Here is a 15,642-nt window from a genome sequence, read left to right as displayed (position 1 = left end):
TAATTGCATGAAATCATAAATTGCTCATGAATTTGTACAGGGAGACAAAAAACCTCAGAACCTCAACCTTGGCACATATCCACAGCATCAGTGACCTCTGGAAAACAAAGATTTGGGTAATTTTTATTTGTCAGTTTTAAAATAAAACTTAGTTCTCTGCTTGAAATACAGGTTATTAAAGATTCGGTAATAAAGTATTGACTGCTGAGATATTGTTTCACTCACTTGTTTGTCATTAAATAAATAAATACACGCTGGGGTGAATCAGCAGCCAAAGTCCTTGAGTTTGACCAGTGCTCCTGAGGAGCTGGACAGAGTTCCAGTGTGGCAGGAAAACTTGGGAAGAACTTGTTAGAAAAGGGGAAAACCTTCACTAGGAGCTCTGTTGGTGTGTGTACAGTCGTTTCCTCCCTAAATCCTGGGATATCCTCCTCTCTTGGAGGACCACACGATCCAAAAGGAGATTTTTTAACCTAAACTGTACAGCTGCTCCTCTGTGGAGCTCTGTAAAACAGAGATTTACCTGCTAGGATGTGTCCCCTGTCTTTGCAAAGTCCTGAATGTACAAAAATCTAAATTATGAAAGCCATGTCTGGCTGTTTTTTCTGCAGAACAGGAGAAAATCCAGAATTCTACAGAAGGAAATGATTGTTTGTGAATTCCAAGGATGCAAAAACACTGACCACTCTATAGAATATATAAGCAGCCAGGAATAATTTTATTTGGAGCACAGTCTGAAGAGTGGCAAGGGATATTATGTTAAACACAATGAAAATAAAAAGATCTATTGTATGGCCACCTATTCAGCGAGAACTGCTTCCATTCTGCCCCCTAAAACAAACAGGGCATTCATGGAGCTAAACAGAATCATAACTTATTGACATGGAGGCACAGAATTAAAGCTGGGGAAGGAGTCTGGCTTTCCTAATTTTTGGGCACAGTTCTCTTCATTTTAGTGGGTTTTTAGTCCATTCAATCCTTTGTAGGCCTGTCCCTGTTTCCTTGTGGAATTCCAGGTGATTTTAGCTGTGTTTTCAAGCAGGTGCTTCTCCAGGGCAGAAATGGAAAAGCAGAGGTCTCAGAGAGCTTAATTTGGACTTTGAAAGTTCACAGTGCCTGTGTTTCCTCTAGGTCTTAGCTGAGAATTTTGGCAATCTTGGGCTTAATTTATGAAAAAAAAAAAGTGGTTTCACTTTCACAACATTTTCTCAGTTCTAAGATTCTCCGGAGTGTACTCAAAGTCATATTTATAAGTTAATGAAACACAGATTTATATACTGTGTTGCCAGTGGATTAAATGAATTTTGGAAACTTCTTTCTCTTGTAGTGGGAGAATTACAACGGGCAGCAGCGTTCAGTCCTTCTGTTACCAGATTTTTGAAGTGGCCTTTTTTTTATTTGAAGACATTTCCCACAGTGTTTCCCTGTGACAGGTCTGAGCTCCAGTTTTTCTCCAGGAAAGGGAACTGGTGTCCTCTGATTGCACAAAAACCACAGAGCACAAGTCCTGCGCAAAGTCCACCTCCTGCTGCAGCTCATCCAGGGAAGGAGCTGGCCAAGACAGGCTCAGCAGTGGCACAGCAGTTCATGAACTTGCTCTTGGCCTGCTTTTCCTCCAGGCTGGGAAGAGATGACACCCAGGAGTTTGATGTCACCTCCTGAGCACTTCCTGCAGCTCTGGCCAGTGGGGAAGAGCAGGAGGAACCCGTGGGTGTGTTGGCCCATGAATGGTGTTGGAGAGCGGGGTTGTTTCTAAGTTTAGGGTTCCATTCTGCTGGGAGGGAAAGCAGTGTTTGGCATTTCTGTACAGGGAAGTTGCCTGAATAGTTATTGTAGGATCACTTCTGAAGCAGCCATTCTTAATAATTCCCCCCACAATAATAAAGTTCCGTGGGATATTTATAACGGGATTGTTCTCCAGTAGCTGCCACAGGTAATTTCCCTTTGTTCCCTGAGTTCTCTCAGCTTTTCCCTGGGTTCTCCCAGCTTTTCCCACTCCAGACCAGGCAGAGGGAGGTCCCTGGACCCCCACGTTCTCAGGCAGCCACTCCAAACCCGTGTGTGGGGACAATGGGCTGAGCAGGGCTGCAGGAGTTCACACAGAGTTCAGGTTGGCGTTTGCTCATTGCCTGAAAGATGATTGTTCTAAACTCTGCAGTCCCCCAGGGCTGACATTTGTGATGCTCAGGCAGAACTCTGGTAGGTCTAACTCGTCTTCAGCGTGGGTTTATTTGAACAGAGAGTTCTCAGATACGAGTGCTTGTTGCTGATTGCTCCCTGGCTGTTTCAGGATGTGCTGATACACCTCAGAGGTGGTTGGATATTAGAGCAGTGCGGGGATCTGGCTCCCTTTTCCAGACACTCTTCAATAGCTGAGCTGTTACAGTGCTCATGGATGCTGCAGAGGTTTTGAAAAATAAAGTTGATCAGAACTCTGCAAAACGATGACATTTGCAACAAAAAACAAACAAACTTCTGTGAAGGAAGAGGGTTGTACAACTCCTCAGCTAACACACTTAGAGTGGATATTGGGCTGCTTTCACATCACTCATTTAAACTCAGAAAAAAGCAACAAGAAGTACTTGATTTCACCTGTAGAAATAAAAAGATTTAGAGTCTGAACCTGTCCTGCACAGTGAGAACTGTGCTTGTTCTGTGGTGTGGCTCCTGAACTCTGAGTGTGGGAAGCAGAACACCCTTTGTGGCGAACTAGACACTTCACACTTCTATTCTCTGGTTGTGTTTTCTGGCAGGTTCTCACTCAGCTGCCAGCGTAGCCCTGGGAGGGAATAGAGGGAACATCTGCACATGGCTGAACAGCCCAAACATGGAAAGGGAGGTGGGATAGGAGGGAGAGAAAGAAGCTCACAACATGTTGGGTCAAAGCAATGATCTTAGGAGGGAAAATGTTGAAGAAAAGGAAGAAAAGTTCTAGCAAGGCAAAGAGAATGGCAGATGAATTGTGCAGGGGAAGTTTCACACTTCAGCCTGAAATCATGGTCATTTTAATTTTAATTCCAGGGAAACCTCCCACTATCCCAGGTTGCTCCAAACCCTGTCCAGCGTGGCCTTGGATGCTTCCAAACATGGGGAATTCCTGCATTTAAACTTTTAGAAGTATGAAATAAATGGTGATGGGACTTTCACTGCTTTTACCTGCTTCATCTTGCACAACCACCAGCAGGCAGGGAAATGTTTTAAGGCTGTTCAAAGGTTCTGTTATCAGCAAGGTAACTCTTTATCATGTCATGGAACCAAGATCTGCTGCTGCACTTGGGAGATGCTTCTGTCAGTCTTGAAGGCAGATTTCCATCCCTCACAGGGTCCAAACTGTCACCTTTTTGGGGGCTAAGTTTTAATTGTGAGATGAGAAGTAGGAAGACATATTAAGGAAATGTCACTTTTTAATGCTCTAATGGTTTTTGTCTGACTTTGCCTCCTTTTTTAAATTTCACTATGAATGCGCTTCAATAGAAAACTGAAGTTTGACAGAGGGACAAAGAGAGTCACAAAGATACTTTGAGAAGCAAAGTAGATCTTTAATGAGCTGGGTGACAGGAATGCAAAGGAACCTTGGAATTCCTGTTGGGATTTTCAGGTGCAGTCCCACCCAAGAGAGGAGCTACTCTAACAACTCTCACAAAATGAGAAATCTCATTTTGTGCTGACTTTAGTGACACAGAAATATGGAACCCTCGAGGCTGGAAGAGACCTTTGGAGGATGCCCAGTCCTCTGGCTTTGGCTACAATCCACGGATTTTTCTGCATTGGTGCTCCACTCTTGGGATCACTCAGTCACCTGCAGCTCTTCCCCATCAGTCAGTGAATGTTTGTGCCTCACTGTAGATGAAAGGAAAGGCCAGGGGTGTGTTTTACCACCAAAAATACTTTTTTTGGGAGGAAGTTTAACTGAGTTAAATGAGTTACGTGGACTGATGTCAAAAGGAGAATAACAGGATCTCAAATGGGTGAGGTAGGAAATTGAATCTGCATTGAGTTCTTAAAAAGCTGCAAAAATTTACACAAACTTTTCCAATATTACACCAGTTGTAGTTCATTCATAGACTCCTCAGTAATCACAATCTCAAATATTTGTTACACCTGCAGTTAATAATTTCTTTGTTGCCTGGAAAAATCATAAAATCAGAGAATGGTTTGGGTTGAAAGGAACCTTAAAATCATCCAGTTCCACCCCCTACCTTGGGCAGGGATAACTTCCACTCTTCCACCTGCCTTGGACACTTCCAGGGATGGGAAGGCCCTAAAACATCCATTAAAAAAAAAAAAAATCTATTTAAAACACAGCTATTTTGAATGACAAAAGTATTTTCCATCTTCACCAAATAAATAAATACATTCTTGAACTTCTTCCACTGTGTTGAGATGGTGCTTTAAGAAATAAACCTTCTCCTTTATGAGGGAATCCATTTTTGCAGTGTGTCTATTTTCAGAGAGTTCTGTGAGCCTCTTTTGAGTGCAAATACAAATCAAGGTGGGTATTTTATTTTTATGCCTCCCCTGAACTAACATTAGGTAAGGCCTATTTGTAAGACAATGCTACCCACTCCAAATCCATAATTTTTTCCCTTAATGTACTTCATGCTTAGAGATCTTGGCATATGTTTTGGGATTTTTTGTTGCATTTTCTTCCCAAGGTGCTTTACAAAGTGCGATCACTTGAACTCGAAGTGGTTAAAAAGGAAAATAGTTGATTGACTACACCTTGTTGACAGATATTTCTGTCCTGTGGGATCAAGTGCCTGTGGATTTTAGTGCTGCCCTGGTGGTCAGCAAATCTCTGATTTTTTTGGGTGTCTGGAGCTCTCCAGATGAGCCAAAAAAACAATCTCAGAGCCACCAGAGGCTGTGTGAGCCCCAGTTAATGGCTGAGCACAAATGTCCCTATTTCTGGAGCCACTCCTCGACCTAAAACTAAAGGAGGTCGAGATTTCTATTCTAACCAGTCCTTCTTTCCCCTCCTTTCTCCTGCTGTGTCACCGAGTGTTTCTAGGAGCGTTCCCTTGGGATCAGCGGTGCTGGGATAGCATTGCAGGGGTCAGGAGCAGAGCCTGGGATGTGGCAAGGGCTGAGCAGGGCTTCTTTGTGCTGTGAGCCCCGGGGCCTTCCTTTCCTTTCCTTTCCTTTCCTTTCCTTTCCTTTCCTTTCCTTTCCTTTCCTTTCCTTTCCTTTCCTTTCCTTTCCTTTCCTTTCCTTTCCTTTCCTTTCCTTTCCTTTCCTTTCCTTTCCTTTCCTTTCCTTTCCTTTCCTTTCCTTTCCTTTCCTTTCCTTTCCTTTCCTTTCCTTTCCTTTCCTTTCCTTTCCTTTCCTTTCCTTTCCTTTCCTTTCCTTTCCTTTCCTTTCCTTTCCTTTCCTGTTCCTGTTCCTGTTCCTGTTCCTGTTCCTGTTCCTGTTCCTGTTCCTGTTCCTGTTCCTGTTCCTGTTCCTGGGTTGAGAAGGTTCTTGTTGGATTTGTGGTGTCACATTTGGTGTGGGACTGTCCTCCAAGCCAACAGGGACCTTTTTGTTAGTCATAAACAGCAAATCTCAAAAAAAAAATTTAAACTAAAAATATCAAATTTATGGATTTGGGTGCAGGTGGACTTGGGAGGAAAAGGTCTCCAAGCATGAAAAGTTTCCAGCTGAACCACAACATCACAACTGTTGTTTTGTGGGATAATTGCACTTTGAACTCTTCTACTTTGATTTTTTACTTTATTTTAAATGTGTGTAGGGCATTATTCAGTTTATCCTCAGACTTGTTGTGATTTTTGGAATGTCAGAAGATCCTATGAAGTCAAACTGTAAATGAGAACCCCATGGTGCCAGGATTTTTTTGGATTTATATATTTGAGCTTTCTGCTTTTTTAGGAACACATGGGAGGGCAGAATTTTTTAAAATAAAATTTTATTTTTATTAAGTTATGTAATTGGCCAGGTATCTCTCTATTGGAAACCTATGGCCCGAGGTAAGAAAATACAAGACTTAAACCTTTGAAAGTAACTGGCTCTGCACTTCAAAATTAGTGGTATTTTTGACACTCTGATTTAAATATTGTTTTGACTTTTACTTCAGTCACCATGATGTTGCTAAGTGAGATTATGATTTTTTTCAGGTTAAGCAGAACCTCAGAAATTAAAAGAGCAAAAAGTAGAGATACTGGATGATGTCTTACATATGTTCAGCCATTCTTACAGGAGTCTTCTGTGAATCTTGAAAAGGAAATGTTCACTAAATCCACCAAGTTGTAGAGATGGAAGATTAACTCTGATTCTCAGTTTTTAATGGACATTTTGTAGAAGAGTTAAAAGTGGTTTTCTGTGCTAATGCTAACTTTAAATGGTTAATATTTTAATATAATTAATGTAAAATAGTGTTTGATTTCATCCATGCAGTTCTTCTGTTGCCCTGATGGGTGTTGAGTATCAATTTTAATATTTTAGTTTTCTTTTGACAGAGTTATAGTTATTTTTACGAAAGCCAAATCCTGGCCGTACTCATCTACTGTTTTCTAGTGCTTTTATTTTCTTACAAGGTTTGGACTGTAAAGGAAGTGGGGATTTCCCTTTGCTGGTCAGGTGCTTGGCTGTTTAACACCTTCCTTCTAAATTTAATCTTTAGTGATAATTTTACTTTCAGATTGCAGCTGCTCTTTGTTTCCTGTGCTTTGTAGGGGGGCATAAACACAGAGAACAGGGAATCAGGGATTCAGGGAATCACCAGCGTTGGAAGAGCCCTTTGGGATCATCCCAGTCCCACATTCATCACCCCTAAACTTTATCCCCAACCAAAGATGAGCTGCTGAGGCTGGACACTGGATTTTCCTTTGGTACAGTCAGTCCAGAAAGCTGCTGGGAGCACCCCTGAAAGGCAGAACTTGTGTGTTTTTCTGGCTCTTGTGGAATCCATACGTGGAATTTGTGTGTTTGGAATAACCCCTGTCAGATTCTGAGTTACGACACCCAGGTGGAGATGGGAGAAAAGGAATGCTCAGGATTAGAGTCCCAGCATGGTTTGGCTTGGAAGGGACCTTTAGAGATGGAGTTCTGATGGTCAGATTTGCTGTGGAACCATTTGTGTTCCTGGGTTGAGAAGGTTCTTGTTGGATTTATGGTGTCACATTTGGTGTGGGACTGTCCTCCAAGCCAACAGGGACCTTTTTGTTAGTCATAAACAGCAAATCTCAAAATAATTTTAAACTAAAAAATTAAAATTACAGATTTGTGTGCAGGTGATTTTGGGAGGAAAAGCATGAAAAGTTTCCAGCTGAAACATCACAACTGTTGTGTTGTGGGATGGTCAGGGACACCTTCCACCAGACCAGGTTGTTCCAGCCTGACCTTGGACACTTCCAGGGATCCAGGGGCAGCCACAGCTGCTCTGGGCACTTGTGCCAAGGGCTGCCAATGCTCCCAGGGAACAATTCCTAATTCCCAAAATCCCATCCAACCCTGCAGAGAACCTTTCCCTGAGGGTGATGCCGGGATCACTCCCTATGGAATCTCCCGTGTGCGACAACCCCTGGGTGCCGATGAGCTGCGGGATCCGGGAGCCTGAACACGGGGCAGGGTGTTTAACCCTCCTCACCTTTGTCTTTGCAGGAGGAGAGACTTCAGCATGCAAACCTTCATCTGTTCGGCTTGCACCATCGTTTTCATTCCATGCTGCTGGCCTTCAGATGGCTGGACAGATGTCCCATTCGCATCAGCAGTACAGTGACCGGCGGCAGCAGAACATCAGCGACCAGCAGGTCTCGGCCTTATCCTACGCGGAGCAGCTCGAGCAGCCCCTGCCACTGACAAACCAGGTACAGACACAGCTCCTCCTGCAGCTGGCAGCTCTGCAGCGTGGGGTTGTGCAGTAACTTGGCTTGGAAGGGAGCCTTAGAGATCAAGTTCCACCCCCTGCCACGGCAGGGGCATCTTCCACCTTTCCAGGCTGCTCCAGCCCCAGGGTCGAACCTGGCCTTGGGCACTGCCAGGATCCAGGGGCAGCCCCAGCTGCTGTGGGAATTCCATCCCAGAATCTCCCAGCTTCCCTTCCCCTTCCCCTTCCCCTTCCCCTTCCCCTTCCCCTTCCCCTTCCCCTTCCCCTCCCCTCCCCTCCCCTCCCCTCCCTTCCCTTCCCTTCCCTTCCCTTCCCTTCCCTTCCCTTCCCTTCCCTTCCCTTCCCTTCCCTTCCCTTCCCTTCCCTTCCCTTCCCTTCCCTTCCCTTCCCTTCCCTTCCCTTCCCTTCCCTTCCCTTCCCTTCCCTTCCCTTCCCTTCCCTTCCCTTCCCTTCCCTTCCCTTCCCTTCCCTTCCCTTCCCTTCCCTTCCCTTCCCTTCCCTTCCCTTCCCTTCCCTTCCCTTCCCTTCCCTTCCCTATCCCATCCCTTCCCTATCCCATCCCTTCCCTATCCCATCCCCTCCCTGCCCACAGGGACCAGCTGGGAGGGTGGAATTCCCCAGCTGCTGACCCTTGGGCTCACAGCTCCCAAATTCTGCCCCACGTGCTTGCTAATTCCCAATATCCCATTCAGCCCTGCCCCCCTTCAGTTTAAAGTCATTCCCTCCTTCAGTTTAAAGTCATTCTCTCCTCAGCCCTTCTGAAACATCCCTCCCTATCCCTCTATTATACAACCATAAATTACAGGATCAAGGCATTTATTCATGTAGGTTTTTTTTAACTAATTAGCTTCCAACTCTGTAAGTGATTTATTAAAAAATATGGATATTGATCTAGTACCGATATCCAGCTGTGATGGACAAAAACTCTTTAACAGTTTAAAGTTGGAAAATGTGTGTTTATTGTGACATTGGGCAGCGTGTGGGATCGCTCCCAAATACACACCACAGCTTCAAAGTGATTACAGAGTCTTTTTATCCATACAAGTGTTGAATATCCGAAATACAAATACACATTCATCATTTTGGTACATCCCATTCCTAATCATTTATGCTAATCACTCCAAAAGCCATTCAGCATGTGTAGTTTGTCCCTTTCATGGGTCGGGGTCCCAAAATGAGGAAGTCAATGAAGTCTTCCTCCTTCTGACCCTTCTACCTTTTCAATGCAAATATGACAAATGAACTCTTGGTAGAACTCCCATTCCTTGTCTTCAATTTCCCACAATTGTCTTATGTTCCTAAAAGCTATTTGTCAGTTTCTATATTCTTCATTATAAACCCAGCTAACCAAACATTGTGCTGACAAGCAATTAATTATTAGTTAACTACTAACTCTTAACTTCATCAAGGCCTACTCATTTATTTTAATTAACTCTAGTAAGACTTATCTCTAACTAAAATCTTAGCTCCTCTAAATTCCTTAAAATTTATGTTTCATAAGGATGGAAATAATATACAAGAGTATATTTAAAAATACTTATACTTTGTATATTTTTATATTTTATATATTTTTCTATTTTCTATATTATATATTTTAATATTTTATATATATGTATATACATGTATATATATGTATATGTATACTATAGCTTCAAAAAAGGTTGTTTCTAAACTTCTGGAACTTATATATTATGATTATTCTACTTGTAACAATTTTTTAAATAAGAGGAGAGAAAGATTGGCCATGTGGAGAACTGTGAAAAGCTCTTTTTAAAAAAATAACTGTTTTTAAAATTTCTGTGCTGTTTGTTAGCAGCTGATTGCTTTATTACTTATCCTAATGGATGTTTTGCAATGCAGAGTCACTGGTGGTGTATTTGGAATACAGAAGTTTGCACAAAATATATTTTATTTGAGTAGGTAGGACTGCTGAAAGAGCTCCCCAGCTCAGAGTACCAGGAGCCACAAGAGCTGCTGTGGTTCTGAATATGAGGGAATTCTGTTGGTTTTTAAAATTCCATGGCCCAGTTGTGGAAACACAAAGGCAGATGGGTTCCAACAAAGCCTGTAAGTCAGAAATTGAAAATTTGGTGCAGATTGATGAGGAATGTTTCACTAAAGAGGTGGAGATGAAGTGTGTTTGCTGCTCAAGATGTTTGAGGTAGAAAAGTCTCTAGAACCATCAAGAGATGCCCTGGTGTGTGGGAAGGTGCTTTTGCAGGAGGAGGAAAGGATTAGAGGGGATAAGAATGGCCAGAATTTGCAGATCTCCAGTGACTGGAGCAAAGTGAATGTCCTGAGGGCCAACCAGGAGGAAGAGGCAATCTCCTATATAATAATATTTAGCTTGGGGATTTACAAAGGCATTTTATGTGAGTTTTTTTTGGGTTAAAGGTCTGCCAAAACTTCTACAATGAGGCTGGTCAGTCAAGAAAAGTTGCACCTGAATCCTTTCAAGGCACTTTAGAAACAAACTCAAGGAATTGCAGGTTGTGTGGACATGATCCATGTGAGGAAATAATCAGCTGGCCACCTTGGCCACGGCAATCAAGCTGTCTTCGCACCACCAACAAAATTTTATAGAATCAATGTTCTTGGCTTTGGTGGTGGCAAACTTTCTGAAGTCTCCTGACTACTTGTCTTCCCTGCCTCTTTCCTCTCTCGAGTTCTTGTGCTTCTCCCATCACCCAGTCCCACCAGGAGTTCTCCTCACCAGGCTCCTGCTTGGAGTGGAAGTTCTGTATGAGCCTCTGTGGGGACTCTCAAAGACTTTTTTTGTCTTTGCACCGCACTTCTGATTTTATCTGCACAACCAGATCCAGCTGAGATCTTCCTGCTGGTGGCTCAGGTCATCTGCTCTGGTCTCTCTGCAGAATAAATTCCTTGTTCTTTCTTTTAGGTTGCCCTTTTACAGGTCTGGTTCATCTTAATTAAAAAATATCTTTTTTTTTTCCTTCTTATAAAAGCCTTGACCTCTGTGGTTGAAAGCTTTGTGCTTTTCTCTCCAGATGTGATCTACAAACATCTGGGGGGTTGTGTCCCACTGATCCCTGCATGTTACAGATTCTTTCTATATGACATTCCTACAAGAAATCCTTTTTATTCAAGGTATTGCCATGAATATGCTGCCACTTCTCTCTGGCCTTGATAAAAGTTTTTTATCAAAAAAACTTGATCTCTGTCCTGTAAATGTCAATTCTGGACAGCAACCTTGCAGAGAACATTGTTGGAACCATCTTCAGGTGGTTGTTTCAATCCTCTGGTGGAATCCCACCACTTGTTCTCTCTGTCATCTCCTCGTAGAGCTTCTAACACAGAGCAGCCTTTTATAATGGCAAACTCTCTTTGGTCACAGAAGGTGATTTCTGCCTTTGCCAGTTCATACCACAGAATTCCAGGATCATTTAGGCTGGAAAAAAATCTCCAAGATGAATCCAAGCTGTGCCAAATCCCCACCTTGTCCCCAGCCCAGAGCACTCAGTGCCACCTCCAGGGGACACCTGCAGGGATGGGCACTCCAAAGCTCCCTGGGCAGTTCCAAGGCCTGAGCCCCCTTTCCATGGGGAAATTGCTGCTGCTGTCCCAGCTGAGCCTCTGCTGGCCCAGCCTGAGGCCATTTCCTCTCCTCCTGTCCCTGTTCCCCTTCTGTCAGAGCCACAAGGTCCCCCCTGAGCCTCTTTTTCTCCAATGTTTCTCTTCCAGAAAATCCTGGTTTTAATATACAGCAAAAGGAATTGGCTGTTGGAGAAGCCTTGATAGTTTGATCTCAATATATCCATAAAAAGAGGAGGAGGAAAAAGGGGATTTCAGGCAGATTCAGGGAGTTTGATCCTTTAAGGGTTGGATCCTTTCCATGCAGTGGCTCCTATCCAGTCAGACAGACAAGGATTGGGTCTGGGAGCTTCAGTTTCCTGGAATTTCCCAATATCAGCAGCCTGGACCATCGGGACACCTTGGGTGCTGCAGCTTTTTACAGCCTAAATTAACTGTTTGGGTGCCCTAAAACAAACCTGCTGGGGTACCCTAAAATAATCTGCTAGGGTGCAGATATAAAAATAATAATCTGTTAGGGCACCCTAAAAGAAACTTCTTTGGGTGCCCTAAAAGTTTTTTGGGTACCCTAAAAGTAACTCATTTAGATACCATAAAAATAACTTCTTTGGATGCCCTAAAAGTAACTCATTTAGGTGCTCTAAAAGTAGCTTCTTTGGGTGCCCTAAAATTAAACTGTTCGGCTTCCCTAAAACTTCTTTGGGTACTCTAAAAGTAACTAATTTAGGTACACTAGAAGTAACATCTTTGGGTGCCCTAAAAGTAAACTGTTAGGGTGCCCTAAAGCACCCAATTTGGATGCCTTAAAAGTAACTTTGGGTGCCCTAAAAGTTACTAATTTAGGTACTCTAAAAGTCACTTTTTTTGGTGCCCTAAAATACCCCATTTGGGTGCCCTAAAAGTAAACTGTTTGGGTGCCCTAAATCTTCTTTGGGTGCCCTAAAAGTAACTCATTTAGGTAGCTTAAAAATAACTTTTTTGGGTGCTCTAAAAGTAATTAATTTAGGTACCCCAAAAGTAGCTTATTTGGGTGTCCTAAAATACCCCATTTGGATGCCCTAAAACAAATTTCTTTGGATGCCCTAAAACATCCCATTTGGGTGCCCTAAAAGCAACTCCTTAGGATGCTCTAAAAGTAATTCATTTAGGTACCCTAAAAGTAGTTTCTTTGGGTTCCCTAAAATACCCCACTTGTGTGCCCTAAAAGTTCTTTGGGTACCCTAAAAGTAACTCATGTAGGTACCTAAAAATAACTTCTTTGGTTACCCTAAAAGTAACTAATTTAGGTAGTCTAAAAGTCACATTTTTGGGTGCCCTAAAATAATCCACTTGGGTGCCCTAAAAGTAAACTGTTTGGGTGGCCTAAAACTTCTTTGGATACCCTAAAAGTAACTCATTTAGGTAGCTTAAAAATAACTTTTTGGGGGGCTCTAAAATTAACTAATTTAGGTACCCCAAAAGTAGCTTATTTGGGTGTCCTAAAATACCCCATTTGGATGCCCTAAAACAAATTTCTTTGGGTGCCCTAAAACATCCCATTTGGGTGCCCTAAAAGCAACTCCTTAGGATGCTCTAAAAGTAACTCATTTAGGTACCCTAAAAGTAGTTTGTTTGGGTGCCCATAAATACCCCACTTGTGTGCCCTAAAAGTTCTTTGAGTACCCTAAAAGTAACTCATGTAGGTACCTAAAAATAACTTCTTTGGTTACCCTAAAAGTAACTAATTTAGGTAGTCTAAAAGTCACTTTTTTGGGTGCCCTAAAGTAATCCACTTGGGTGGCCTAAAAGTTCTTTGGGTACCCTAAAAGTAACTCATTTAGGTAGCTTAAAAATAACTTTTTTGGGTGCTCTAAAAGTAACTAATTTAGGTACCCCAAAAGTAGCTTATTTGGGTGTCCTAAAATACCCCATTTGGGTGCCCTAAAACAGATTTCTTTGGGTGCCCTAAAAGCAACTTCTTTGGATGCTCTAAAAGTAACTCATTTAGGTACTCTAAAAGTAGTTTGTTTGGGTTCCCTAAAATACCCCACTTGTGTGCCCTAAAAGTTCTTTGGGTACCCTAAAAGTAACTCATGTAGGTACCTAAAAATAACTTATTTGGTTACCCTAAAAGTAACTAATTTAGGTAGTCTAAAAGTCACATTTTTGGGTGCCTTAAAATAATCCACTTGGGTGCCCTAAAAGTAAACTGTTTGGGTGCCCTAAATCTTCTTTGGGTACCCTAAAAGTAACTCATTTAGGTACCCTAGAAGTAGTTTCTTTGGGTGCCCTAAAATACCTCACTTGGGTGCCCTAAAAGTAAACTGTTTGGGTGCCCTAAAACTTCTTTGGGTACCCTAAAAGTAACTCATTTAGGTAGCTTAAAAATAACTTTTTTGGGTGCTCTAAAAGTAACTAATTTAGGTACCCCAAAAGTAGCTTATTTGGGTGTCCTAAAATACCCCATTTGGATGCCCTAAAACAAATTTCTTTGGGTGCCCTAAAAGCAACTTCTTTGGTAGTTTCTTTGGGTGCCCTAAAATACCCCACTTGTGTGCCCTAAAAGTTCTTTGGTTACCCTAAAAGTAACTAATTTAGGTAGTCTAAAAGTCACATTTTTGGGTGCCCTAAAATACCTCACTTGGGTGCCCTAAAAGTAAACTGTTTGGGTGCCCTAAAACTTCTTTGGGTACCCTAAAAGTAACTCATTTAGGTACCTAAAAATAACTTATTTGAGTCTCTAAAAGTCACTTCTTTGTGTGCCCTAAAAATAAACCTTTAGGAACCCTAGAACACCCCATGTGTGTGCCCTAAAAAGCCCATTTCTTGCCCCAAAAATGCCCTGTTGGTGCGAGCAGGCAGCAGCTGGCTGCCAGGAGCTGGATGGAGTTTGGGAAAATCGGGATTTTCCCAGCTGGGGATTGCAGCAGAGCCTTTCCCGAGCTGCAGCCCCCCTCTGCTGGCCACGGCTGCTGCTGCTGCTCCCAAAAACCAGCCCTGAGCTCCGGCGAGTGCCTGAGGGTATTTCACACGTTATTTCTGTGTCTGTGCTGCAGATCACTCCTTTTTTTTTTTATGGAGGGTCTGCTTCAGGTTCCTGGAATTATTTTCATTCATTAGCACAGAAAAGGAATGTGAATTTATATGTTTTATTCCTGCTTAGGTTGGGGTTGTAGTGGCTTGCAGGTCATATTTTGGTTTTTGGGGAATCACTCACAGTTGCAGATTAAAGGTTAAGGAACAATAATGACAATATAAATTGTATAAAATCAAAACTGTATACAATTGTATACAATTCAAATTGTATAAAATCTATGTATTTAGATTACATTAGATTATCAGGTTATTTTTGTGTCTTTGCTGCAGACTCACTCCTTTTTTTTTTTTTTATGGAGTGTCTGCTTGAGGTTCCTGGAATGATTGAATTCATTAGCACAGAAAGGGAATGTGAATTTATTGAATTTATTGGTTTTATTCCTGCTTAGGTTTGGGGTTGTAGTGGCTTGCAGGTCATATTTTGGTTTTTGGGGAATCATTCATGGTTGCAGATTAAAGGTTAGGGAACAATAATAACAATTTATGTTCAGATTATAGAAATTATCCGTATTTATATTAAATGTAAATAATATAAATAATTACACACAAGTTGCTCTTAAAAGATTATTTACATCATTTTCTCTTGCACTTACTGCTTTCTGGCTCTGGTCCCCAAACCCATCACTGACAAGGAGCAAAGAATTCTAGGAAGATACTCCAAGACCAGCAGATTGTTCCATTTTCCACTTATTTATGAGGTCTTAAATTACAGTTGAAAACTTCTAGCTCTGTCTTTTTACATTTTTTTTTCCTTCAGGAGTTATTTTTTCAGGCTTTTATTTCCCAAATAGTGCTGTCAGGAGGGGTCCTGCTCTTGGCTGTGGCTGCTGAGTGCTGCAGTTTCAGGGAAGTGTGGGAGCAGATGTTCCAGAGAGAGCAGAAAATTAGGGATTTCTGGGATCTTTCTCCTGCAGTGGTAATAAATTAATATTTCTCTGTGCACTTTTAACTGCTTCCATCTTGTGAGTCCAGCGCAGCCTGATGGGAATGAAAGATAAGAGCTTAAAAGTTGTCACAACTTCAAAGTTTTGGTTTTTTTCTTTCTTTTTTTGTTGCTCTGTTTATCTCCATCATGGATGCTCAGATTACCTGAAACTCTTTTAATTTAATTACAAAATTATTAGAAAATTGATTTACCTTATAAAGAAATTGAGATTTTGGTAACAAATAGTAAAAAATTCCAGCTTTCA

At 42.0% G+C, this 15,642-nt stretch overlaps 1 protein-coding gene across 3 annotated transcripts in view; it reads left to right on the top strand.

Moving 5' to 3' along the window:
- The window catches only part of DYRK1A (dual specificity tyrosine phosphorylation regulated kinase 1A), a 75,223-nt gene that overhangs the window by 43,138 nt on the left and 16,443 nt on the right, over positions 1–15,642 (top strand). For all 3 annotated transcript variants that reach the window (XM_030284228.4, XM_030284222.4, XM_072935860.1), the window contains one exon: positions 7,600–7,805. In XM_030284228.4, coding sequence (XP_030140088.1) covers positions 7,600–7,805 — 206 coding nt within the window. The remainder of the gene's footprint in view (positions 1–7,599; positions 7,806–15,642) is intronic.

This window comes from Taeniopygia guttata, chromosome 1 (genome assembly GCF_048771995.1).
Source record: "Taeniopygia guttata chromosome 1, bTaeGut7.mat, whole genome shotgun sequence".
Classification (NCBI taxonomy): domain Eukaryota; kingdom Metazoa; phylum Chordata; class Aves; order Passeriformes; family Estrildidae; genus Taeniopygia; species Taeniopygia guttata.
Note: the sequence above shows the minus strand (reverse complement) of the source record. Positions and strands in the feature narration are given on the sequence as shown.